Source organism: Geotrypetes seraphini, chromosome 14, assembly GCF_902459505.1.
Source record: "Geotrypetes seraphini chromosome 14, aGeoSer1.1, whole genome shotgun sequence".
NCBI classification, from domain to species: domain Eukaryota; kingdom Metazoa; phylum Chordata; class Amphibia; order Gymnophiona; family Dermophiidae; genus Geotrypetes; species Geotrypetes seraphini.
Genome location: NC_047097.1, coordinates 8,714,452 through 8,740,851, shown reverse-complemented (window position 1 = coordinate 8,740,851; position 26,400 = coordinate 8,714,452). Strand labels below are relative to the sequence as shown.

Sequence of the window (26,400 nt, the reverse complement as noted above, 5' to 3'; positions counted from 1 at the left end):
ATAGGCTCTGGAGTAATCTAAGGAAATACTTTTTCATAGAAAGGGTGGTAGATATGTGGAATAGTCGCCAGGTCAAAGTGATGGAGACAAAGACCGTCTTAGGGAAAGTAGGAGATAGTGGATGGTGCAGATGGGCAGACTGAATGGGCTATTTGGCATTTATCTGCCATCATGTTTCTATGTTAATGTTTTTATGAGAAAACTTTGTGCCAGCAGTGACTAAGTTATTCAGTTGACACAGCTGAACAAATCATTTGCTGTTATGTATCTAGAAGAGAGGATCGAGAGGAGAAATATGAAAGAGGCACTCAGATATCACAAGATAATTAATTCACAAAAGCCAAATATTTCTCCAGTGGAAAGTTCTAGAATAAAATATATATCACTTTAAGCTTATGGGGGGTAGCATCAGTAATATAAAGAAACATTTTCTAGTGGAAAGAAAGTTATAGAATAATTGGTTATGATTTTAAGCTTAAGGGGGAGCCTCGGTAATATGAAGAAACAACATTTCTTTGCAAAAAAAAAAGGTGGTGGCTTTGATGCAGGTGGTGGAGGCCAAAATAATAAATAGAACAAGGATCCTGGACTATGCGGATGTGAAGATAAAGCTGAGGCTTATTCCTTCCATTTGGTGTCTGTGGGAAAGGAACTTAGTAAATCAGGGCCTTAACCAGGAGCTTTGAGGGCCATGGGAAGTAGGATTCCTTGCATCTTAGGTTGCCCCATGGTGATTACTTAATACCATTTTCTTGACCTGCCTTTGGAAGCTGCCAATTCATTCTGAAGTAGAAGAAATTATACTGCAGAGCTACCCGCCCCTAGGTGATAACGTACATTTCTGAAGTATTAAATCTTAGCAATACTGAACCCCCAATGTTACATAAAATTCAGGTTATTAGCATTTGTATAAAATGCTAAACATTTTCCTGAAATATGGACAGCTTTAAAAGTCAGACACTGCTGCTGCAGCAGTGAAACAGTTGTGGTAGGCGCAAACTGGTCCTTACCCTTCTCGCCGTCATGCCTTACTCTCTCAGAAGTTAAAACATTCATGCAAATTCTTCCGAAAAATATGGCAAAAGTACCGTTACAATGCAACATTTTAACATTAACTCAACAAAGCATTAACAGATTCACATCCCTTCAAATTGTTAACAATTGACACTATTTAGCAAGGAGAGGTAGCCTCTAAGGCCTAGATTCTGTAAATTGCGCCTAACTTTAGGCGTGCTATAGACTTTCTTGTAAGCGCAAGTGGCAATCAGCATTATTTAGGCACTGTTTAGGCATCGTATAGACGTCTCTAATGCACTAAGCGTATCTTAGGCGTCTGTTAGGCACATGTTCCCAAAAACCCCAGATAGACGCCAGATAGACGTCCCTACGATGTTATATATAAAAAGGTGGTTTTTACTGATTTGTTATCATTATTTCAGGACTGTAAGCTTTAACATGATTAACCCAAAGTATACCATCATTAAAAGGATAATAAAAACACAGTATACCATGTTTAAAAGAATATTTATAATATATTAGTTTCAGTAGGAGTTGATCAGCATGGAAGGGGGGAATCTTCACTCCTGTGCTACACAGAAACTTGTATAGTAATGGTATCATTAGCTCCTAAAAGAAATGTAAAGCATAGGACTTTGAGCTCCATATAGGCTTCAGATAGACGTGGTTTAAGCTCCAGAAAGGCTTCAGCACAATACATGCTATTTAGGTCATCCAATCAGCTTTCTCTGGGCATCCCACAGACGTTATTTGAGAGAGGTTTTTAGAAGCGATTTCTTGCTCTAAATAACACTCTCTTTATCATGAAACATTGCTACAATCTGCTCATTCTTCTATGCAAACAGAAAGCCCATAACTTCAATTGGCCAAGCTTAAAAACAGAATAAAACACAGAACTGACCTGAATGTGGCTTCTAATTCATTGCAAATGGAGGTATGGAGCTGCACAATGATGACCTCATTGTGACATCATCAAAGTGCACCTGCACAAGTAAAAGACAAGCCAGGAGTTAAACTCACAACCTCTGGAAGATCAGTACAGCGCTTTTACTCATTGAGCTATAGCACCTTCCACTCCAGTTTCTCTGACTCCCCTGTCATATCATAGTTTAGTGATCTGCTAAGGTAAAATCTGCTTAGCTATCATCTCAGAGTTAGCTGAGACAAAAGACTGGTAGCTCAATGGCTTAAAGTGCTGCTTTCATTGTCCCAAAAGCCAGAATCTCAAGTTGGGTTCAATAAATGTGACGTGGATTCAAATACTGCTGTTTTGTATCACATGCAAACTCAACTTTACCTAACTTATACCTAACTTAAGCCTAACTTAAGCTCCATTGAAATGAAGCAAAAACTACACTTAGACCAGCTTTTCCTACGCCTACATTTTCCACATTGTTTAGACGCCCTCTGTCGCCTAACTAGCGTCTATGTGGTGCCTATCCTTAACCACGCCCATGTTACACCCACATCAACAAACTTAGACGTGACTATTCCCTAAATATGCGCCTATCTCGCATCTGTGTTCTAAGGACGCCTCAGTCCGTCTAAGTTCCAATTAACGCTTGTTAAGACCCTTAAATCGCTCATTATCCACTTAAATCGGACGCCTAAATCATGCTTAAAGTTAGGCGCACTTTATAGAATCTATGCCTAAATGTTTTCAGGAAAAACATTTCTTGATTCAAGTCACTTTAGCCTATTGAATCAATTTTTCGATTTGATTTGCTTTTCCTGCCCAATCAGGTGGGTTTTTTCAAACGTCCTGGTGAGTTTATTTTGTAGTCTTTGCACCCATCCCATCCCCCTTTCCCCTCTCCAATCCCACACCAGCGCTGTGGTATAAACAAAACAAACAAAAAATACTTTTCCTCTCTCTGTTAGGTCCAAGCTCATGCTTGATAACACCAGCTCTGGCAGGATACATACTTCAAATCTGACAGATTGTAATCACAAAATAGAAAATAAAAATTATTTATTTTCCACCTTCCACTGCCATATCCAACATTTGTTTCTTTCCCACTGTCTACCATCTCTCTCTCTTTTTTTCTCTCTAGGCAGCATCTTGATGTGCAACATTTATTTCTCTTTCCCCATGTACCATCTCCCCCTGCCCTCCACCCTATGTCCAACATTTCTCCCTCTCTCTTCTCCATGCATGTCTCCCTCCCATCCATCATATGCAGGATTTCTCCCTCTCACCCCTTTCTACTTCTTCTCTCTGTACAATATTGGGTTTCAAAAAGGGATTGGATGACTTCCTGAAGGAGAAGGGGATTGAAGGATACAAATAGAGGGTAACTATACAGGATACTAAATGAATAGGGAATACACGATTTAGGTAAAGGATCACTTACAGGTCATGGACCTGGAGGGCTGCCACAGGAGTGGACTGATGGGCACGATGGACCCCTGGTCTGACCAGGCAGAGGCAATGCTTATGTTCTTATGTCCTCTCCTCCACCCCAATTCTTCCTCTCTCCCCTGAGCAGCAGCTTTCCTCCCCTTCCACCCATTCCCATGTGTAGCAGTTTTCCATCCCTCCTTCCCATCCCTCTGTGCAGCACCCCACTGACTTTCTCACCATGAGTCCAGACATACCTCTGAGGCCTCTTATAGCAGCAGCGGTGTTGCACTGAATGGGCTACATGCAGCCTGCTGTGGTAGGGCTTCCCTCTGCTGCATCATCAGTGACATCATCAGTGAAGTCCCCAATATTACAATTGGGTGAAATTCAAACAGAAAAAAGTTCCCAAAGGACTGTGAACTAACAAAAACAAAAAAGGAAACAAAAAACAAAATGAAAATGCCTTTAAAACTCAAAGGTGCTCAGAACCAATATATGGTAAGAAAGTGACCAAACCAGGGCAGGAACCCCTGTAAGGACTTTCAAAGGGTCTATCATTGCACCATCCTCAAATGGTAGAAAGGTATTTAAATTTTGGTGAGTGTCTTTTTATACTATTTTTCTTCTTTTTTTTTTTTTAATTAAATGTCCATTTAAAATGTCCAATGCTTAAGTGAAAACTATGATCCTCAAAATAGGCAAAACTTAACTGTGAATGTTTAGGAAGCCAACTTGCTACATCAGGTACAGGTGGGTCCTAACGCGTTTCGCCGACAGGCTTCTTCAGAGAACCCCCGTGCTGGATGGAACATCAAGTTCAACAGCTTCCTGAATCTTCACTTCTAAACCGATTGCATTTCCTGTTCCTCACCAAAATTTAAATACCTTTCTACCATTTGAGGATGGTGCAATGATAGACTCTTTGAAAGTTCTTACAGGGGTTGCTGCCCTGGTTTGGTCACTTTCTTACCATATATTGGTTCTGAGCACCTTCGAGGTTTAAAGGCATTTTCATTTTGTTTTTTGTTTCCTTTTTCGTTTTTGTTAGTTTAATCATCAGTGAAGTGGCAAAGGGAAGGTTCCAGCAAGGCAAGCCGTGAGTAGCACGATCAGAGCGATGCCACCACAACTGCTTTAGGAGGCCTCAGAGGTATGCCTGGTCTCACAGGATGTGTGTGTGTGTGTGTGTGTTGGTCGCTGAATTGGTGAGTCTGATTTTTTCAAATTGGTTTGAATCGATTCACCAAAGTGAATCTGCGAATCGGGCAGCACTACTAAATGCCAGTTGTTTCTAGCAATTTGCAAATGAGTGGAGGAGAGGCCATGCATCTTCAGTGATCATAAATAACACTCTTGCATGTCACTCTGCAAATGCTTTTACAGGTAGCACCGTCCAAGTGGGCAGCTTTACCATATGGCTCCAGAAAAAGGAGGGCAGACATTTGAGTTTTACTTCTGTTGCCTGGTGTGACGGTGGCGGACCTCACACGCCACTTAGATAAGATTTTAGACATTGCTGGGGTGGAGCCTACTGTCTTGGTACATGTGGGTAATAATGCGATAAATAGGTTATGGAAGTCAAATTTAGGCTCTTAGGTAAGAAGTTAACATCCAGAACCTCCAGGGTAGCATTTTCAGAAGTGCTCCCTGTTCCATACGCAGGTCCCAAAAGATAGGCAGATCTCCAGAGTCTCAATGAGTGGATACAGGGATGGTGTAGGGACGTGGATGTTAGATTTGTTAGGAACTGGGCAACATACTGGGGAAGGAGGAGCCTATTCCACAAAGATGGACGCCACCTTAACCAGGGTGGAACCAGGCTGCTGGCATCAACATATAAAAAGGAGATAGATCATGTCACTCCTCTTTGATTAAAGCTCACTGGCTGCCCATTGAACATCGAATTACTTATAAGATCATGTTGTTGACTTTTAAAACTAAAGTCGCTAGCCAGCCAGATTTCATTAACAGACTTCTAATTCCTCACTCTACTCATCGTTCTCTACATTCCTCTAACTAAAACTTATTGTCTATCCCCTCATTAAGGCACATTAACACCATGAGAAATAGTATTTTTCTCTGTTACGGCCCCTTCTATTTGGAATTCGGCTCTCAGCCATTTAAGAGAGATCACGTCCCTGGACAAATTTAAATCCAGTTTAAAAACATTTCTTTTCAATGATGCGTTTGAATCTTGATCGTTCTTTTAAGTATGTTTTGAGCTTTCGTCAGCCCAGCCACTGTGGCTGACGCTCCTGCTTCCCCTCCCTTCTGTTTTTCCCCTTTTCCGTTCTTTTCTATCTAAACATTGTAGTTCTGCCCCATCACCTCTCGTTCTAGTAAGTCATTGTTTGTCTGTCAGTCTTTTATTTTTTTATTATTGTTTTGTTGCCCCTTTTTTAATTTTAAAATATTTTGTAAAACCGCTTTGATTTTTGATAAGGCTGTATCAAATTTTAATAAAACCTGAAACTTGAAAGGCCGACAGTCGCTCAAAAGAGCATGAATTGGGACACTGTATCTTTAAAAGATATCATTATAAAAGGGAAGATAGAGCATCCTAATAGTGAGATTGCAATATAGACCATAGTAGACCAGGTTTCCTTAAATTCAGAGCAGGCTGATTTTAAATGTTGCAAATTATCTATGCCAACTGCTCAGCAAATTGTAAACAGATAGGACGAACACTGTTTGAAATGTGTGTATGCAAATGCTAGAGGCTTAAGAAACAAAATGGGAGAGTTAGAATATATTGCGCTAAATGAAAAGATAGATATAATATGCATCTCTGAAACCTGGTGGAAGGAAAATAACAAATGGGACACTGTCAAGTTATATCATAGTGATAGAGTGGATCGAATTAGTGGAAGTGTAGCATTGTATGTTATGAAGGGCCTTGAATTGAACAGACTAAAAATTGTATAGGAGCAGAAACACACCTTGGAATCCCTATGGGTAGAATTTCCATGTGTAAGGGGAAAAGGATAGTGATAGAGGTGTACTACCGTCCTCCTGACCAGGATGAACGGACAGATGCTGAAATGTTATCAGAAATTAAGGAGGCTAACAAACTGGGTAACACAGTAATAATGGGTGATTTCAACTACCCTGATATTGACAGGGCATGCTAGGGAGATAAAAATTCCTTGCTGAAATCAAGGACTGCTTTATGGAGCAGCAGGTTCAGGAACCGGCAAGAGGTGAAGCAATTCTAGATCTAATTGTTAGTGGAGTGCATGAATTGATGACAGTGATCATAACATGATCAGATTTGATATAATCCCTGGAATAAGTTTACACAGGAAATCCAATATAACAGCCCTTAACTTTACAAAAGGAGACTATAATAACATGAGGAGAATGGTAAAAAACAAAACTTAAAGGTGAAACTGCAAATGCCAAAAATATACATCAGGCGTGGATGTTATTTATAAAATTCCATCCTGGAAGCCCAAAATAGATATATTCCATGTGATAAAAAAGGAGAAAAGATGACCAAATGGCAGCTGGCAGGGTTAACGAGTGAGGTGAAGGAAGAGAATCCGGACGACAAAGGAAAAAACTGCAGCGATGATGTACAAGATACCAAGTCTTTAATGAAACGTGATAAAAAATAAAAATATCTAAATAAAACAGTTTGTATCCAAAAGGAATGATGAACCCAGACCCTTCAGAAAGTGGAAGAAGGATCCGTCTGAAAATAATTGTAAAGAACACAAGGAATGTCAAGTCAAATGCAAGGCGCTAATAAGGAAGGCGAAGAGAGATCTCGAAAAGAAGATTGCACTAGAAGCAAAAACATACAGTAAAAACTTTCTTAGGTATGTTAAAAGCAAGAGCCGGGAAGAGAATCAGTAGGACCGCTAGATGACCGAGGGATAAACGGGGCTTTCAGGGAAGACAAGGACATAGCAGAGAGATTAAATTAATTCTTTGCCTCGGTTTTCACTGAGGAAGATGTGGGGGAGATACCAGTGCCAGAAATTGTATTCAATTCTGATGAATCAGAGAAACTCTTACAAATCTCTGTAACACTGGATGATGTAATGGGTCAATTTGGCAAACTGAACAGTAGCAAATCGCCTGGACTGCATGGTATACTTCCCAGAGTGCTGATAGAATTGAAAAATGAACTTGCAGAGCTATTGTTAGTAATTTGTAATTTTTCTTTAAAAACCAGCATAGACTGGAGGGTGGCCAATGCGAGGCCGATTTGTAAAAAGGGTTCCAGATTTGATCCGGGAAATTATAGACCGGTGAGTCTGACGGTAGAGACTATTGTAAAGAACAAACTGACAGCACATATATGTAAGCATGGATTAATGAGAGAAAGCCAACATGGTTTTAGTAAAGGGGAATCTTGCTTTACCAATCTACTGCTTTTCTTTGAAGGGGTGAATAAACATGTGGATAAAGGTTGTGACCAGCCAGGTATTCTCCCTGCCAAGGTCCCAGTTAGGGCAGGGGAAAAAGTAAAAATGAAATCCCGGGGTGGAATCAGGAAGGGGCATGTGGTTCCTGAGAATGATAATTTATCCGTTGACCACCAGAGGGAGCCTGAATTGACTGAGGAGGAGTTGGGTGATATTTACCCAACCAGCCACCGGGGGAGCCCAAGAGGCCCCTGGAACACTGCTGACTCACCTAGAGTAGGGCGTTGCCCCAGAGTATTTAAACCTGCAGTTGAGAGCAGACAAGGAGGTCAGCTAGGGAGAAGGTTTAAACCTTTTCTCCCTAGGGCAGGGGTGTCCAATGTCGGTCCTCGAGGGCCGCAATCCAGTCGGGTTTTCAGGATTTCCCCAATGAATATGCATGAGATCTATTAGCATACAATGAAAGCAGTGCATGCAAATAGACCTCATGTATATTCATTGGGGAAATCCTGAAAATCCGACTGGACTGCGGCCCTCGAGGACCGACATTGGACACCCCTGCCCTAGGGAGTCCCCTGGGCCAAGCAGGAGCAACAAACCCATTCCAATGGAGCTGTTAGAAGCTGGACAAGCTGAGGAGCTGCTGATTCCAGAGGAGGAACAACCCATGTAGTGTGAGAGAAGTCTTACAGAGTGTGCTCCTGATTTTCCTGAAGCCATGCAGGTGGACTGGGCCTCAACCTGCGAACAGTGAGTTTTGTTTTTTTCACTTGACTGTTTGGACTATTTTTGTTTTTGTAAGCTAGGAGTGTGAATTGTTTGGGAGAGGTTTTGCTAACACCCTGGGAGGGAATTTTGAAAGCCTGTCTAGAGGCCTTTATTTTGCAAAACCTGTGACACTCTCCTTTCCTGGCAGTGCTCTGAACTGGCCAGAGGTTTTATTGGAACTTTGGGCACTAGAGCTATGGAACAAGTGCCATGAACTGTATTTGTGTTTTTTGAAACTGCCTGCTTGGGAGCAGTCAGTACTAGCTCAGTTGAGAGCTGAATCCTCAGGTGCAGCTGGGACTAAGTTAATGCTGAGAGCAAGCCAAGAACTTTATTTTGTGCTGTTTTATTTGCTTGCTTCTTTTGGTATTTTTGTTTTGCTGCTGTTTGGGAGCATTCTGACAATTTTGGCAGCTATATTGAAGGACTACTTACCTTTATGAAGGAATGAATAAATGGTATTTTCCTTTGAACTATAATTGTGGTAACTTTGGGTTTTTTTGATTCCTGTTTGGAATCCAATCCTGCAGGGTGACTCCATTCCGGGTCACATGCTGGTGTTCTATTTTGGTGCAGCCACTGGGAGCGCTGTAGAGCCCTGGTCTCAGCTACAGTGGGCTACAAGGTGAACCGGTTGATATTGTGTATTTGGATTTTCAAAAGGCATTTTTGACAAAGTACCTCATGAAAGACTTCTGAAGAAATTAGAAAGTCATGGGATAGGAGGTAATGTCCTTTTATGGATTGAGAACTGATTGAAAGACAGAAAACAGAGAGTGGGTTTAATTGGTCAATATTCTCAATGGAGAAGGGTAAATAGGAAGGCTCCTTAGGGGTCTTTGCTGGGACCTCTGCTTTTTAACATATTTATCGATGACCTAGAGATGGGAATAACTACTGAGATAATTAAGTTTGCTGATGACACAAAGTTATTTAAAGTTGTTAAATCGCAAGAGGATTGTGAAAAATTGCAAGAGGACCTTATGAGACTGGAAGACTGTTCGTCAAAATGGCAGATGACATTTAATGTGAGCAAGTGCAAAGTGATGCATGTGGGAAAGAGGAACCCGAACTATAGCTATGTGATGCCAGGTTCTGTGTTAGGAGTCACTGCCCAGGAAAAGGATGTAGGTTTCATTGCTGAGGATATGTTGAAACCCTCAGCTCAGAGCGCAGCAGCCGCTAAGAAAGGAAATAGAATGTAAGGAATTATCAGGAAAGGAATAGAAAACAAAGATGAAAACGTTATAATGCCCTTCAGGAGTCTGTATGATATTGGTGTAAAAGAAATTGAAAAATTGTCAACTGATTATTGCCTTTTCAACAATGTCCTAGATATTAAAAAAAATCATAGAAAAGCATAAGCTCTCTTGTAAACTGTATATGTCTGCTGCTAAACGATTTACAAGAGAGCATATGCTTTGTTAAAAATGATTTTTAATATCCAGGACATTGTTGAAAAGGCAATAATCAGTTGACAATTTTTCAATTTCTTTTATACCAATACTATACAGACTCCTGAAGCAGGCCACAGGGCTGAACCACGTACGTGTTCAGTCTAATAATATAAAATAAAGAAATTGAACACCCAAGGTCGCCTTCGCTGTCCTTGGGAAGGTAGTATCTACTGATTCTTCATGGTGACTATTGATCTTAACACCTTTTCTGACTCCACCCATCTGTCAGGACAATTGTAGTGCTAATTGCCTGAGGTGGTCTTGTTAGACCACTTCCACATTCGACTCATCACTGGAAGTCCCGTCAAGCACAAAGCACATATTAAGAAGAGTCTTAGCTGTGATACTGAACAATTTGAGGTCATGTCCAACACTCCGGCTTCACAATCAGTTTCCTTCCTACCACTGTATGTACAAAAACAAATCCATTTGGAGACAGTAACCAAGAGGAAGATTTGTGTCTGAATTGAGCCTAATGACATTATAAAGCAATTATAGACTCTGGTGGTTTCATCCCATAGATGGGATTTGTTATTATCATAGACTGAGAAATATAGGAGTTTATAAAATGGTTTCAATGATCCCATGTGTGAAATAAAAATATTTATCTCTGCAAAGTTAATTATGATCAAATGAAAAGCCCTGTTGAAGCACATCAGTAAATAAACTCCAATCATAATAATTTGGAATTTATGTAACTCTTTTTATCCAAGCAGGATCCCAAATGTGATTTACAATTATAGCAGTTCAGAAGGAGATGTGGAGCTGCCTTGGGATGGAGAGCCATGAGTGCACGCTGCATAGCTTCTTTGAGGGGGGAGAGGGAACAGCAGTACTGCTGGACAATTAAACCAGTGGGAAACTTAGGTGCAGAGAGGCAAATAACTCCCTCATTCTTACAGCCATGTTTTAATTCTTGTATCACTAGAAATACACTCACATAACCATTCATTAGGCTTCAAGATTGTCAGTGTTCTAAATGGCTTTTTCTGAAATGCAAAATCTATTTTTCCCACACTCAGACAGTGAATCAATCGATATTAGCACACAAAATCTTTGATTTAATGTCTATTTTTCTCCGGCATTCATAGGGGTGCAAGAAGGGCAGGCAGCATTCATTTATGTGATCTTGTTCCTGAATCCTTTTTTAATCTTTTTGTAAAGTTAACAGATGAGGATGGATGTAAGTACTAGATAGGGATAGATGATCCTATTCAAATCAAATATGAGCATCATCCCCCCCCCCCCATCTAAACACAATTCTGTCTGGGGGCACGTACTAGAGAATGACACAGGGACAAATTTTTCCCCATCTCCGCGGGAACTCATTATCCCGTCCCGTCCCCGCAAGTTCTTTTCCTGGCTCTGCCCCCATTCCTGCATGCTCTGTCTTCATCTGCACAAGCCTCAAACACTTTAAAATCCTAAGTAGCAACATTCTAGAGCTCAGATTGTGATGTCATAATGCCTCGTCCCACCAATGCCTAAGCTCTGTCCTCACCTGCACAAGCCTCAAACACTTTAAAATCATAAGTAGCAACATTGTGATGTCATAATGGCTCATTCCACCAATGCCTAAGCTCTGTCCTCATCTGAACAAGTCTCAAACACTTTAAAATCATGAGTAGCAACATTCTAGAGCTCAGATTGTGATGTCATAATGCCTCATCCCACCAATGCCTAAGCTCTGTCCTCACCTGCACAAGCCTCAAACACTTTAAAATCATAAGTAGCAACATTGTGATGTCATAATGGCTCATTTCACCAATGCCTAAGCTCTGTCCTCATCTGAACAAGTCTAAAACACTTTAAAATCATGAGTAGCAACATTCTAGAGCTCAGATTGTGATGTCATAATGCCTCATCCCACCAATGCCTAAACTCTGTCCTCACCTGCACAAGCCTCAAACACTTTAAAATCATAAGTAGCAACATTGTGATGTCATAATGGCTCATTCCACCAATGCCTAAGCTCTGTCCTCATCTGAACAAGCCTCAAACACTTTAAAATCATGAGTAGCAACATTCTAGAGCTCAGATTGTGATGTCATAATGCCTCTGGTCGCCGCACCTCAAGAAGGACATGGCGATACTAGAGGGAGTACAGAGAAGAGCGACTAAACTGATAAAGGGAATGGAAAATCTCCCATATACCGACAGATTAAAACAGCTAGGACTTTTCTCCCTGGAAAAGCGGAGACTTAGAGGAGACATGATAGAAACCTTCAAGATCCTGAAAGGCATAGAAAAAGTAGACAGGGACAGATTTTTCAAATTAAGGGGCACCACAAGTACAAGGGGGCACTCGGAGAAACTGAAAGGGGACAGGTTTAGAACAAACGCTAGGAAGTTCTTCTTCACTCAGAGGGTGGTGGATACATGGAACGCGCTTCCAGAGGCTGTGGTAGACAGGAACACATTAAATGGTTTCAAAGAAGGTTTGGATAGATTCCTGGAAGAAAAAGGGATTGAAGGGTACAGATAGATATATACCACTGCTCAGGCAATGGGCTTGATGGGCCACCGCGGGAGTGGACCGCTGAGCAGGATGGACCTCTGGTCTGCCTCAGCGGAGGCAACTTCTTATGTTCTTATGTTCTCTTTCCACCAATGCCTAAGCTCTGTCCTCATCTGCACAACACTTTAAAATCATAAGTGTTTAAGGCTTGTGCAGTTAATGCAGAACTTACAGGAATGGGGCAGGGACAGAGACAAAACTCATGGGGACGGGACGGGGAAATTGAGTTCCTGCGGAGATGGGGACAAATTTGTCCTTGTGCCATTCTCTAGTACGTACTCCTGATCAATTAGTACCCATCCTTATAAACCCAGATTAATCTGAAATGCAACTGTCTTGATTTCTATTGCTCTTCTGGCTACTACTACTACTATTTATCATTTCTTTAGTGCTGTACATTTAACATGCAACAGATGGTCCCTGCTCAGAAGAGCTTACAATCTAATTTGGACAGAGAGAACATCTCAGGGTTTGGGAGATTCTGGTAGAGGAAATGATACAATGGGTATAGGTATCTGACAGCTACGTTTGCAAATTCACCTAAGCAAACCTGGATAGGCTGATCCAGACCTACTTTTGCATCTTGATATGCATGGAGGTATCGTTCTTTTTCTTTCCTAATATAACCAAGGTTATAAATAAAATTTTTAAAAAGATATTCCTGTAGGTTTAAGAATTTTCAGCTGTATGTGTCGCGTTTAGAATTTTGGACAGTAGAGCTCTCTCCAGGAAGTCAGCAGTGAGGAGTGAGGAGTGTGTGGCGCAGTGGTTGGATCTACAGCCTCAGCACCCTGGGGTTGTGGGTTCAAACCCTGCGCTGCTCCTTGTGACCCTGGGCAAAGTCACTCAGTCCTCTATAGCCCCAGGTACGTTAGATCGATTGTGAGCCCACCGGGACAGATAGGGAAAATGCTTGAGTACCTGATTGTAAAAACCGCTTAGATAACCTTGATAAGAGGTATATCAAATCCTAATAAACTTAATAAACTTGAAACTAGCAGTGCTGGAGAGTTTTCTAAAACTGCCTAGGAGAGCAGTTGAGGGCTGTTGAGTTGGTTTGTGGCAGACAGATGTTTGTTATATGTTGTTTCTGGAAATTTATTGGATATTGAAAATTGGATATTTGCTGGATATTGGAAATTCAATATTTATTGGATATTATAAAGGAATTATATTGATTTTTAATTAAACTTTGGTTTATTAAAAAATAGGTGGGATTAGTTTTTAGGGAAATTTCAATTATTCTTTGGTGTTTTTGGGGTAGCTAGTGATCACAGTGTTTATTTTTAATTTTTTGTCATCAAATAGGGATATAGGGTTTTGCTTCCTATGGTTTTTGTTTTAGCTAGGGAATAGGTATCATTGAGGAAGCTGTTCCGGACCAGGAGAGGAAGAAAGGTACCCAACGGATCCCAACAGAGAAATTAAAGGACTGGAATTTCACCTCTTTTGCTGTGGAAATCAGTGAGGAAAATCTTGGGCCAAATATTGATAACAAATAAACTGTTCTTTTAATATTTATTTTATTTCACCTGTGTTTTTTTTTTCTATTTGAGTGGTTTATTTTAAATGTAAATTTGTTACTTCTTTAAAGAAAATATAATTGAACCCTTGACCAAATCGACTACATTATTGAGAAGTACACTTTGAGGAAGTAGCAGGTTACACCAAGTTGTGTTACTGGTTTGGTGGATGTCTTCACTGACCAGTGGGCACTTAGGATGCGCTCTTCTCACTCCCTGGATTATGTTTTGCTATTGAATATCTAATTTTTCATATGCATTGCATTAAATTTTTGATTTTCAGCCATGTTACTACGGAGTTTCATCAGTTCTTCATTTAAACTGATCCTTTTATTTTTAGTTCTGTAAACAAAGGAGCTAAGTTGATGTCCTTGACTGGTCGGTCCACCAGATGGCATCAGTCTAATTGGTCTAAAATAGATCTAAGTTCTTCAAAAACAGGAACTTTTCTGCCACGCGTGCAGTGCCGGTTCAAGGGTACTGAACACCCTAGGTGAACCTTCAGCCTTGTGCTTCCTCTCAATTAACCTTTCTCTCCTAGCAATCTGGCACCGCCTCAAGATTTTGATAGTTAAATTCAAGAATCATGACCATCACAACATCAACATTCTTAGAAGAAGTCTATAAAATAATATTTGGACATCATAATTTTAAAGATTAAATTTTCTTTTCTGAGTATATATGGTACATAATAATAAAATTGTGCGTCCAAATTTCTGACCAGTGAGCAAATGTAGATACACAAGTTATGCTAGATTCATTAAGCAAACCGATTGGTTTGTGACCCCTTTGCGACCCGATTTTACACGGGCCCAATTCACCTACCTCTCTGCTGATCTGATTCCAATCCACACATGCAAATGAGGGTAACGGTAGGGACGCGGTTCACAAAACAAATTTTAAAAAACGACTGGGCTGGCCGATCAACCCAAAAAGCAACTGCTGGGGACCAGTTGCAAACGTCCTTTCCGACTCTTCAGCTCCATTGCCTCCCTGCTCTCTGCTACCCCAAATCTCTCCTGCCTACCACCCCAAATCGCCGCCCTGCTCTGCTCTGAATCTGTCCTGCCTGCTTTGCCCTGAATCTCTCCTGTCTGCCACCCCGATGCTCTGCCCCGAATCTGTCCTGCCTGCCCTGCCCCGAATCTTTCCTGCCTACCACCCTGCTCTCCCCCTAATCTCTCCTGCCCTTCCCCGCACAGCGATCCCATGGTTCTAACCCATGGGTTTAAGCGAGTTAAAACCATGGGCTCGCAAAGAAGTTGAAAGGTTTTTAAAAAGTTTAAAAAGAGGCTGCTGCTGCCGCCAGGGATCAAGTCAGGTCCCCCCCCTCACCCAAAAACAATAAAAATGCAGCAAACGAATACGAACCCATGCACAGACCATCTACAGGGAAAGCAGATGGTCTGCGCATACGTCTGGATCGCGCACTAGCGATCCGTGTCAGCGCATGGGGGGCGTTCCTTCTATCGCCCCCATTAGAATATTGTTGATTGATGAATCCATCGGACCTGCCCGGATCGGACATAGGTCGGACACGATCGGGCAGGTTAGTGAATCTAGCTTATAGAACAGTGCAAGTTACACACCTAACTTGTTAATTTAGGCACCAATTGGCCTTAAGAACCAAAGTAGTCCTTAAGTGGTGGTAATTGGCGCTATATGGTAGGCACCTAGGCATAGTTCTATAAACATAGGAGGAAATTCTGTAAATGGCTTATAGAACGATAGGTGCCTATCTCTTGTCAATCACGCTTAGGCACCTATTACAGAATCATGCCTAACTTAAAACATAGTGCCTGTAATATAAGTCAGGGTTTTAGAGACCTACTGTATATTATAGGCATCTAAGTCTTTTAGAGAATCGCGCCTAGAGGTTTCTAAGCCTTCTCTGCCCCTCAACATGCTTACTTTGGACTTAGGCACCTATTTTTTGTAGAATTGTACCTAAGAAGATAGGTGCCTATCGCCCATAAGTTACTGAATGCTATCACTTATGCGCACAACTACCAACCTTTGACATGGCGTAAGTGCTCATGCGTAAATTTAGTCACATGAATGTTGACGTATGTCCTATTCTGTAATGGAAATTTTGCATACAATTGCAATTATAGAATTGACCCTTAGGCCTTGATGCTGCCTAAAAGGTCAGCACTGACCAGTGTGGCACTAAGTAGGATTCTGCAAATGTTAGGCACACGGTAGAATCACCCTTACTACCACCAAAGTGGCTTTAGGCAGGTATCCTAAATTTTAGGCATTCTGTATTTATGCCAGGGTTTTCTTGGCATAAAGTTAGATGCCTAAGTTAGGCACACAACAGTGCCTAAGTCAAAAACAGGTGCCTAACTCGAAAACACGCCCACGATCTGCCCCTAACCACATTACACGCTTTGGACTAGGTGCTTACTTTTTATAGAATTACATTTTTCAAGCTAGGTATATAACTTTCAATTAGGTCTAATTAATGGCAATTATCGGTGCCGATTAAGCCTAGCAGTCAATTAAGTTAGGTGCCTACATCAATTAGGCACCTATCTTTAGGTGGACTTTATAAAATTTGGGGAGTAGTATCTATATTTTTGGCGCCCTTTGTAAAATCTACTCTATAGTCCTGTGCTTTCTAGCCTAGTCTTGGGATACATCCAACCACTTGGGATTTTGGGATATCCACAATAAATATGTAGGAGATGACTTGCTACATTTTTTGAAGGTGTGAATAAACATGAGTCAAAGGGAGCCAACTGACTTAGTGAATCTAGATTTTCAGAGAGATTTTGACAAAATCCCTCATGAGAGAATCCTAAGAAAATGAAAAACCCATGGGATGGGAGGCAATGTGCTGTTGTAGATTGGGAACTGGTTAAAAGATAGAAAACAGAGAGTAGGATTAAATAGAGAAATCTCTCAATGGAACAAGGTAGGTGAATAGTGGAGTGCCACAAGAATTCGTACTATAATGGAGGGTTTTTTTAAAAAACATATTTATAAATGATCTGGAAATATGAATGATGAGTGAAGTGATCAGATTCAAAAGGGTGAAATCAAATGTGTACTACGTGAAATTGCAGGAGGACCTTGGGAGGCTTTAAGATTAAGCATCCAAATTGCAGATGAAACTAATGTAGACATAAGAATATCCTTACTGGGTCAAACCAATGGTCCATCTAGCCCAGTATCTTGTCTTCATGGTGGCCGATTCAGGTCACAAGTACCTGGCAAAAACCCAAATAGTAGCAACATTCCATGCTACTGGCTTCCCCCATGTCTGTCTCAATAGCAGACTATGGACTTTTCAAAAATTAATTGCTCTTACCACATCCTCTGGTAATGCATTCCAGAGCTTATCTATTCTCTGGGTGAAAAAAATACTTTTAAAACCCATAAGAGGAACTATCTCCCTGTAACTTCATCGAGTATCCCCAAGTCTTTGTAATTTTTGATGGAGTAAAAAAAATCAATCCACTTGTACCCATTCTACAGCACTCAAGATTTTGTAGAATTCAATCATATATCCCCTCAGCCTTCTCTTTTCCAATCTGAAGAGCCCTAACCTCTTTAGTCTTTTCTCATACAAGAGGAATTCCAGCCCCTTAATCATCTTGGTTGCTCTTCTTTTAACCTCTTCTAGTTCTGCTATATCTTTTTTGAAATAAGGTGACCAGAATTGAATGCAATTGGAGTAATACTGAGGCACCATGGAGTGATACAGAGAGGCATTATAACATTCTTAGTCTTGTTTAACATCTCTTTTCTAATAATTCCTAGTATCTTGTTTGCTTTTTTCGGCCACTGCTGCACATTGGCTGGAAGGTTTCATCCTATTGTCTACAATGACACTAAGATCTTTTTGGGGGGGGAGGGCACCGACCCTAGAATTTGGTAACTATGATTTGATTCATCCAAATGTGCATTACTTTGCATTTGTCCACATTAAATTTCATCTGCCATTTGGACAGCCAGTCTTCCAATTTCCTAAGGCTTACCTGTAATTTTGCAGTCTGCATGTGTTTTAGCAACTTTGAACAGTCATCTGCAAATTTAATCACCTCACTTGTTGTTCCAATTTCCAGATCATTTATAAAGAAGTTAAATAGCAAAAGGTCCCAGTACAAATCCCTGCGGCACTCCACTATTTACCCTCCTCTATTGAGAAAAATGGCCATTTAACCCTACTCTATGTTTTCTGTCTGATAAACCAATTCCTAATCCATAACTAAACATTGCCTCCTATCCCATGACTTTTTAATTTTCTCAGGAGCCTCTCATGAGGAGCATTGTCAAAAGCTTTCTGAAAATCTAGATACACTACATCAATCGGCTCACCTTTATCCACATGTTTATTCACACCTTCAAAGAAGTCAAGCACATTAGTGAGGCAAGACCTCCCTTGGCTGAACTCATGCTGACTCTGTCCCATTAAATCGTGTTTGTCTACGCATTCCACAATTTTATTTTTTATAATTTTTCACTATTTTTTCCAGCACAGAAGTCAGGCTTACTGGTCTATAATTTCCCAGATCTCCCCTGTAGCCCTTATTAAAAATCAGCATAACATTGGACACCATCCAATCTTCAGGTACTATAGACAATTTTAGTGACAGGTTATAGATCATTAACAGCAGATCAGCAATTTCATGACTGAGTTCTTTCAGTACAATGAGCCAGGTGATTTATCACTCTAACTTGTTAATTTGGCTTAGTACACCTTCCAGGTTCACCTAGACTGCTTTCAGTTCCTCCACATCATCACTCTTGAAAACCACTTCCGGTTTAGGTAGATCTCTTACATCTGGTTCCATAAAAACCGAAGCAAAGAATTCATTCAGTCTCTCTGCTATGGCCTTATCCTTCCTGAGTGCCTCTTTTTTTCTCCTTGATCATCCAACAGTCCCACGGATTCCCTCATGGATTTTCTGTTTCTAATATACCTAAAAAAATTGTTACAATGAGTTTTTGCCTGTTTAGCAACTTTCTCATCATATTCTTTTTTAGTTTTCTTTATCAGTGCTTTGGATCTAACTTGCCACTGCTTAGGTCTCTTCTTATTTTCTTCATTTGGATCCTTTTTCCATTCTTTAAAGGATGATTTTTTGGCTCAAATACCTCTTTCACTTCATCTTGAGTATTGTATTCAATTCTGGTTACCTTATCTCAAGAAAGATATAGAGGAACTAGAAAAAGTTCAAAGAAGAGCAACCAAGATGATAAAGGGGATTGAACTCCTCTCGTATAAGGAAATACTAAAAAGGTTAGGGGCTCCTCAGCTTGTAAAAGAGATGGCTGAGGGGAGATATGATTGAAGTCTACAAAATCCTGAGTGGTGTAGAACAGGTACAACTGGATTGATTTTTTACTCCATCAAAAATTACAAAGACTTGGGAACATTCGATGAAGTTAAAGGGAAATACTTTTAAAATCAATAGGAGAAAATATTTTTTCACTCAGAGAATGGTTAAGCTCTGGAACATGTTGTCAAAAGTTGTGGTAAGAGCAGTTAACGTAGCAGGTTTTAAGAAAGGTTTAGACAATTTCCTGGAGGACAAGTCCATAGACTGTTATTGAGACAGACATGGGAGAAACCACTGCTTGCCTTGGATTGGTAGCATGGAATGTTACTACTCTTTGGGTTTTTGCCAGGTACTAGAGATACGGATTGGCAACTGTGAAGACGGGCTACTGGGCCTAGATGGATCCTTGGTCTCACCAAGTAAGGCTATTCTTAAGTTCTTATGTAGCTGGGTTTAAAAACGGTTGGACAAATTCTTGGAGGAAGTGTCCATAAACCAGGAGAAAGGTACTGCTTATCCTTGGGATTAAATATCATGGAATTTTGCCACTTTTTGAGATTGCCAAGTACTTGTGACATGGACCTGCCACTATTGGAAACAGGATACTGGGCTAGATAGACCCTTGGTATGACCCAACAGGGCAACTCTTAATTTCTTATGCATGCATTGTCTTCTTTCAAGGCAAATCTACCTTCTGAATATTCATTGTGGATACCTTGTAAACCTTAATGAAAAGGTATGTCCTGAGGACTGGATTGAGAATCGGTGTTATAGTCCAAAGCAATGTGGTAGTACAATATCTCCCAACCCTGGAGGCGCAACTAACCAGAGTTGTTTTCAGGATTGCACAATAAATATGTACGAGTTTGGTCTGTATGCACTGGAGCTGTCAGGATATGTAAATAATTTCATGCATTGTCATTGTGGCAATCTTGAAAACTGTTGTGCCAACTGATAGGGAGATATACAATGTTATTCTGTGATGATTATTGAATCTCTATTTATTATTATCACAGCTCTATAAATAATAATTAAATTTAATTATAATTTGTGAAGTGTTCAGACCAATACCCGTGTATTCTGTGATCTCACTGAACTGGGGTACATTTGGGACCATCATCACACTTCTAATGTCCCATTGCCAGCCTCCTTCTTCTATATAATTGGTAAGACTCTTTAATACTCATTATATGTCCCCAGCGTGTTCATTTTGAGGTGATAACCCAGCAGAAGTAAGCCATATAGGTATGTAAAAATGAATTATTTAAATAGGTTGGTCTAAGAGACAATACATATGAGATTAAGTAGGATATAGAAATTCAGTACCGTTTAAATATTTAAGTTTTAATAAGGTTTTAATTAAAATTGTGTTTTTAACAGGGACCCCTCCTGATGAAGGACCCGAAACTCGAGTCGGGGGGCCGGGCTTAAGAATAAATTTTAGCAAACACGGAAGTTAAGAGTTAACACTATATGCACAAGCACTTTATGATTTAAGCACTTTATCTCGCTGCAGCTGGAAGTTAAAGAGAATAACGCCAAGCCTATTGGAATAGACATCAAGATAAGTGTTTTTTTTAAAAAACTATCTACAAACATATAATGAGTATTAAAGAGTCTTACCAATTATATAGAAGAAGGAGGCTGGCAATGGGACATTAGAAGTGTGATGATGGTCCCAAATGTACCCCAGTTCAGTGAGATCACAGAATACATGGGTATTGGTCTGAACACTTCACAAATTATAATTAAATTTAATTATTATTTATAGAGCTGTGATAATAATAAATAGAGAACCTTGAAAACTGGACAGGGCATATGTGCTGCAGGAGAGCTGGAAAACACTGCAGTGGAAGCAATACATATCAGATAAATTACAGTCCTGGTCAGTGTTTGGGGTGGGGAATCTCAGGTCCTCAAAGTTGCAAACTGGCTGGGATTCCATATTATACAATATGAATATGCATGAGTTAAAATACTGCAACTTACCACAGAAGCTTTCTCAGTAATACATATGAAATAATAATAAAATCTGAGACATGCAAATGTATGCAAAGCAGCTCATTATGGCCCCCTTTTATCAAGCTGCATTAGGGTTTTTTTTTTAAATCGCTGGCCGCTGTGGTAAAAGCTCCGATGCTCATAGATTTCCTATGAGCATTGGAGCTTTTACCGCAGTGGCCGGTGATTAAAAAAAAAAAAAAAAAAATGAATACACACGAAGAAAAATTGTATTCTCTATTTCCAGGTGTGCAAATATATATCATGCATATTTATTAGGGATATCCTCAAACTAGGACCAGTTTGTGGTCCTTGAAAGTGGAGGTTTCCCCTTCCCTAATTTAGGCCCTTGTGCTAAAGCGCATACCACAGAAATCTAAGCCGAGGCTGGGTCAATCACTTGTTCAAGCAGTTAATGGTAGATGTGCAACTGGAACTTGGAACAGGTTTCATAGCTTTGAGCAGTAGCTCGGGGCTTCCCAATCCTGTCCTAGCAACCCCAGTTAGGTTTTCAGGATGGTCCACAATAAACATGCAGGAAATCAATCTGCATATACTGGAAATCCTCTTCTCTTATGTCTGCCACTTTCTCTCTTTTTTTTTTTTCAGGCTGCGCCTTTCTGACGTACTGCGCCCGGGAATCTGCACTGAAAGCACAAAGCGCTCTCCATGAGCAGAAAACTCTCCCAGGGGTAAGTACCTGATTTTCCCTCCCTTTTTGGATGGCGGTTCAGACGCTGTTTGCAATTGATGGCCTGACTTCAGGTGAACCAAGTGCGCGTATTTGTATTTTACAAGCCTTGGCTCAAAGAGTGAGCGTGGCAAAGTGCAAAGTGGACCTAGAGATCAAAACCATAATTACATGGTAGAAGCTTGTTACCAGCCCACCTTATTTTTAGGAAAGGACGGGAAGGGGTAAAACGCGGACCTCACGGACCTGACGGACCTCGCGGATCTAAACCCGTACGGCCTTAAAAATCTGAGGTCCGTGTCGGTCCGTGTCCGTGGCGCTTGTAGTTTCTGTCGCTGACAGACCTTGATGAGATTTTAGCGCTGACGGATCCGTCTCAGCATAGGGAGGGAAAAGTGTTAGGATCCGTAATCGCTAAAAATCTCTTTGAGGTCTATCAGAGCCAGAGACTAGTGCTGGAGTTTGGAGACTTCTTTTCCATAACGCACGTCCAAAACCTATGTCCCCGCTCTCTTGGCTTCTGCTCTGCCGCTCCAGCACTAGTCTCTGGCTCTGACAGACCTCGAAGAGATTTTAGCGCTGACGGATCCTACCACTTTTCCCTCTCTATGCTGAGATGGATCCGTCAGCGCTAAAATCTCATCAAGGTCTGTCAGCGACAGAAACTACAAGCGCCACGGACACGGACCGACACGGACCTCAGATTTTTAAGGCCGTACGGGTTTAGATCCGCGAGGTCCGTCAGGTCCGTGAGGTCCGCGTTTTACCCCTTCCCGGAAAGTACCTTGACTGATTTATCCTTAGGTGGAAATTCATACCCTAACCTCACTGGAATGTCTTTTTCTTATCTACCACTTCCAAAACCAGACAAAAGAAGAAAGTCTTATGCCATTCTTTTCATAGAAATCACTGCAGTTTCCACTGCTCTGAAATCCCTTGGTGACGCTGTGCACTTGCTCTCTGTGCGCTTTTTAGACCACGTCTTCGGCGCGTTGTCACAATGGATGTGTAAATGCATGCAGTGTGGATTTCTGTAGGGTCTGTTACTGCGGTATTACTTCAGATGTTGAATTACACTGCTCTGTTTCTGAGTGGTCCCAGGCGTTACTTTGGATCATCCATAGGACGTAATTCCAGTTCTTAGTGTTTCCCAAACATCGTTCTGGTTCCAGGCTGCTTTTTTAGTGTGTTTTTTTGGTTCTGAGTTGCTCTGTGGAAATTGTTCTGGTTCCAGGTTGCCTCCAATGCCTTGGTCTGATCTGAGTTGACTCCTAATGGGTTGACCTGGTTCTGAGGTCTCCCTAGGGTGTTGCTGCGGTTCTGAATTGATTCCAGTACGTTGCCTTGGCTGACAGTCGATCCCGGTTGGTAACTGTGTGGCTCACAGCAAACTGCTGCATTGATTCTGCATATCTAATATGTTAACTACACAGAGCAAAAAAAAAAATATTTTCTGTGAGATGCTGCTGAGAGGAGGAGGAGCCCGGAGGGCAAGAGAGAAATTTACACTTCAGAAATGAAACACAGCTGTCTGTCACCTCCTGCTGGTAGCTGGGAGGGCAGTGATAAGCAGGCCTATCCTTCTTCCATTGCCAGGACAGCATTCATCAGTTAACGCTCCCCGCAAGCCGTGGGGAAGGAAAGGATGCCGGGAGATTACAGAATGCTGCTGTTTCTTCACATCCATCCTGCATCCCTAACTCATTTTAAATGGCCCAAACAAAATTATCACTTTACTCTCAGGGTTTCCAAAACATCAGGCACAAGAGATTTATTTCGACATTTCGACGCGGCCGACATAATCAATAGATATTGCCGGCCAAGGTGATAAAAAAAACATCAAAAGACAAAGCTAAAATGGTTTATAAAGTCAAAATTAAACAGAACGCATATTTCCTATTCTTTATCGCTATCACCACCCACTCATAGTAACATAGTAGATGACGGCAGATAAAGACCCGAATGGTCCATCCAGTCTGCCCAACCTGATTCAATTTAATTTTTTTATTTATTTAATTTTTTTATTTTTTTTCTTCTTAGCTATTTCTGGGCGAGAATCCAAAGCTTTACCCGGTACTATGCTTGGGTTCCAACTGCCGAAATCTCTGTTAAGACTTACTCCAGCCTCTCTACACCCTCCCAGCCATTGAAGCCCTCCCCTGCCCATCCTCCACCAAACGGCCATACACAGACACAGACCGTACAAGTCTGCCCAGTAACTGGCCTAGTTCAATATTTAATATTATTTTCTGATTCTAAATCTTCTGTGTTCATCCCACGCTTCTTTGAACTCAGTCACAGTTTTACTCTCCACCACCTCTCTCGGGAGCGCATTCCAGGCATCCACCACCCTCTCCGTAAAGTAGAATTTCCTAACATTGCCCCTGAATCTACCACCCCTCATCCTCAAATTATGTCCTCTGGTTTTACCATTTTCCTTTCTCTGGAAAAGATTTTGTTCTACATTAATACCCTTTAAGTATTTGAACGTCTGAATCATATCTCCCCTGTCTCTCCTTTCCTCTAGGGTATACATATTCAGGGCTTCCAGTCTCTCCTCATACGTCTTCTGGCGCAAGCCTCCTATCATTTTCGTCGCCCTCCTCTGGACCGCCTCAAGTCTTCTTACGTCTTTCGCCAGATACGGTCTCCAAAACTGAACACAATACTCCAAGTGGGGCCTCACCAATGACCTGTACAGGGGCATCAACACCTTCTTCCTTCTACTGACTACGCCTCTCTTTATACAGCCCAGAATCCTTCTGGCAGCAGCCACTGCCTTGTCACACTGTTTTTTCGCCTTTAGATCTTCGGACACTATCACCCCAAGGTCCCTCTCCCCGTCCGTGCATATCAGCTTCTCTCCTCCCTCCTTTCCCCCATCAAACTCTCACCGGATCTCTGTTGTTAGGAAACCTCTTCGGCAGGCTTTCTGCCCTGATGCATTCAGTTCAACGAATATCTTCCACTCAAGTGTAATATCTCTAATATAGGCAGGGGATAGGATATATTAGACATTTATTCTTAGTGACATTTTCACATTTGTTTGCGAAAAAAGGTCACATGGTGAACACACACATAGAAAAAGTGAACTAATAAGATTCAGTTATAGCTAAGTCACATGATGCTCATGCATATAACTTGGAAATGTGAATTAATTTAACATTTTTGCATGGCTAAGATAGAAAAGCAACAATCAATACAGTGTCTACAGAGCTTGGTTTGTGCAAAACACCCAAGGCAGAAAAAAAAGTTTGTATATGGATTGGCAACTGTGGATTTTTCTTTCGAGAAAATTTATGGAAAATTCAAAGTAATAGAGGCTAGAGGGGCATATTTTTGCTTCCAGCATATTTTGTAGACGCACTAGTCTTTGTTTTATGCTACAAAGATATCGCAATGAGATGGTATTACAATGTTACTCAGCCCTACGTCAGATTGGTCTACCCAGTCCATCTGATTTGGTGTTAAAAAGCGAAACAAGTTTACAGTAACTTCTGTTGTGATCGTTACAAATTTTTCAGCTTGCATTCTGCCCATAGATTTATAGCGTGAAGTCTGAAGTTCAAGTAAAGTCATGCTGTGTATTGTTTGGGTACATCCTAGTCATCACTCATAGGGGCCAATTTACTAAGCTACGATCCCTATGTAATACAATTAACAGGTGCTAACAGTTAGCAAGATGCCACATTAACAGTTAATACAACGTGTTAAATGTTAGCACATGTTTATTCCCTTGTTAATCAGCTAACAGAGAAATTACCATTTTGGGATATGGAATGGGTAGGGATTGCACATTGAAGTTGAGAAAGAGGTCATAATCTCCAGAGGTGTAGCTATCTTCATTGTGTGTCATTTGCCATGCAGCAAACCTGTGGTAGTGAATTTAGGGCCAGATTCACTAATCGCACCAATCGTGTTCCGACCAGTTTGCGTGCGTTCCCCGACCCTGACCCGATTCACTAGCCTTCTGCCCGATCCGATCTGCCCATGCAAATGAGGGGAAACGGAATGCAAAGTAGGAAGGCCTCGATTCACTAAAGAGAAGAAGGAACACCGATTGGGCTGGCCAATCCAAACTGAAGCGACTGCATCCTTGCCAACCGTCCTGCTCTCTGCCGCCCTGAAATCCCAGCCCTGCAGCCCTGAAACCATCAATATAAAACATCTCCCTTGTGCAAAAAGTGCCCTGCTCTCTGCCGTGCCTTAAAAGCGGGGCTGCACTATGGCATTGTTCCAGTTTGATTTAAACGATTCTCGTGGGACCGGCGAGTGCAGCCACCCCCCCCCCCTTTTGTTTTGACCTCAAGCTTTGCAAACGCATGCGCAGATCGCATCTCCAGGAAGAGAGGATGGTCTGCGCACGCATCTGGATTGCTCTGCAGCGATCCGTGAGATTGCTTGTGGGCGTGTGTCC

General features: G+C 41.2%; 1 protein-coding gene across 1 annotated transcript in view; it reads left to right on the top strand.

Moving 5' to 3' along the window:
• The window catches only part of CELF6 (CUGBP Elav-like family member 6), a 605,900-nt gene that overhangs the window by 17,248 nt on the left and 562,252 nt on the right, over positions 1 to 26,400 (top strand). Inside the window, exon 2 of the mRNA XM_033920838.1 lies at positions 21,902 to 21,984. Coding sequence (XP_033776729.1) covers positions 21,902 to 21,984 — 83 coding nt within the window. The remainder of the gene's footprint in view (positions 1 to 21,901; positions 21,985 to 26,400) is intronic.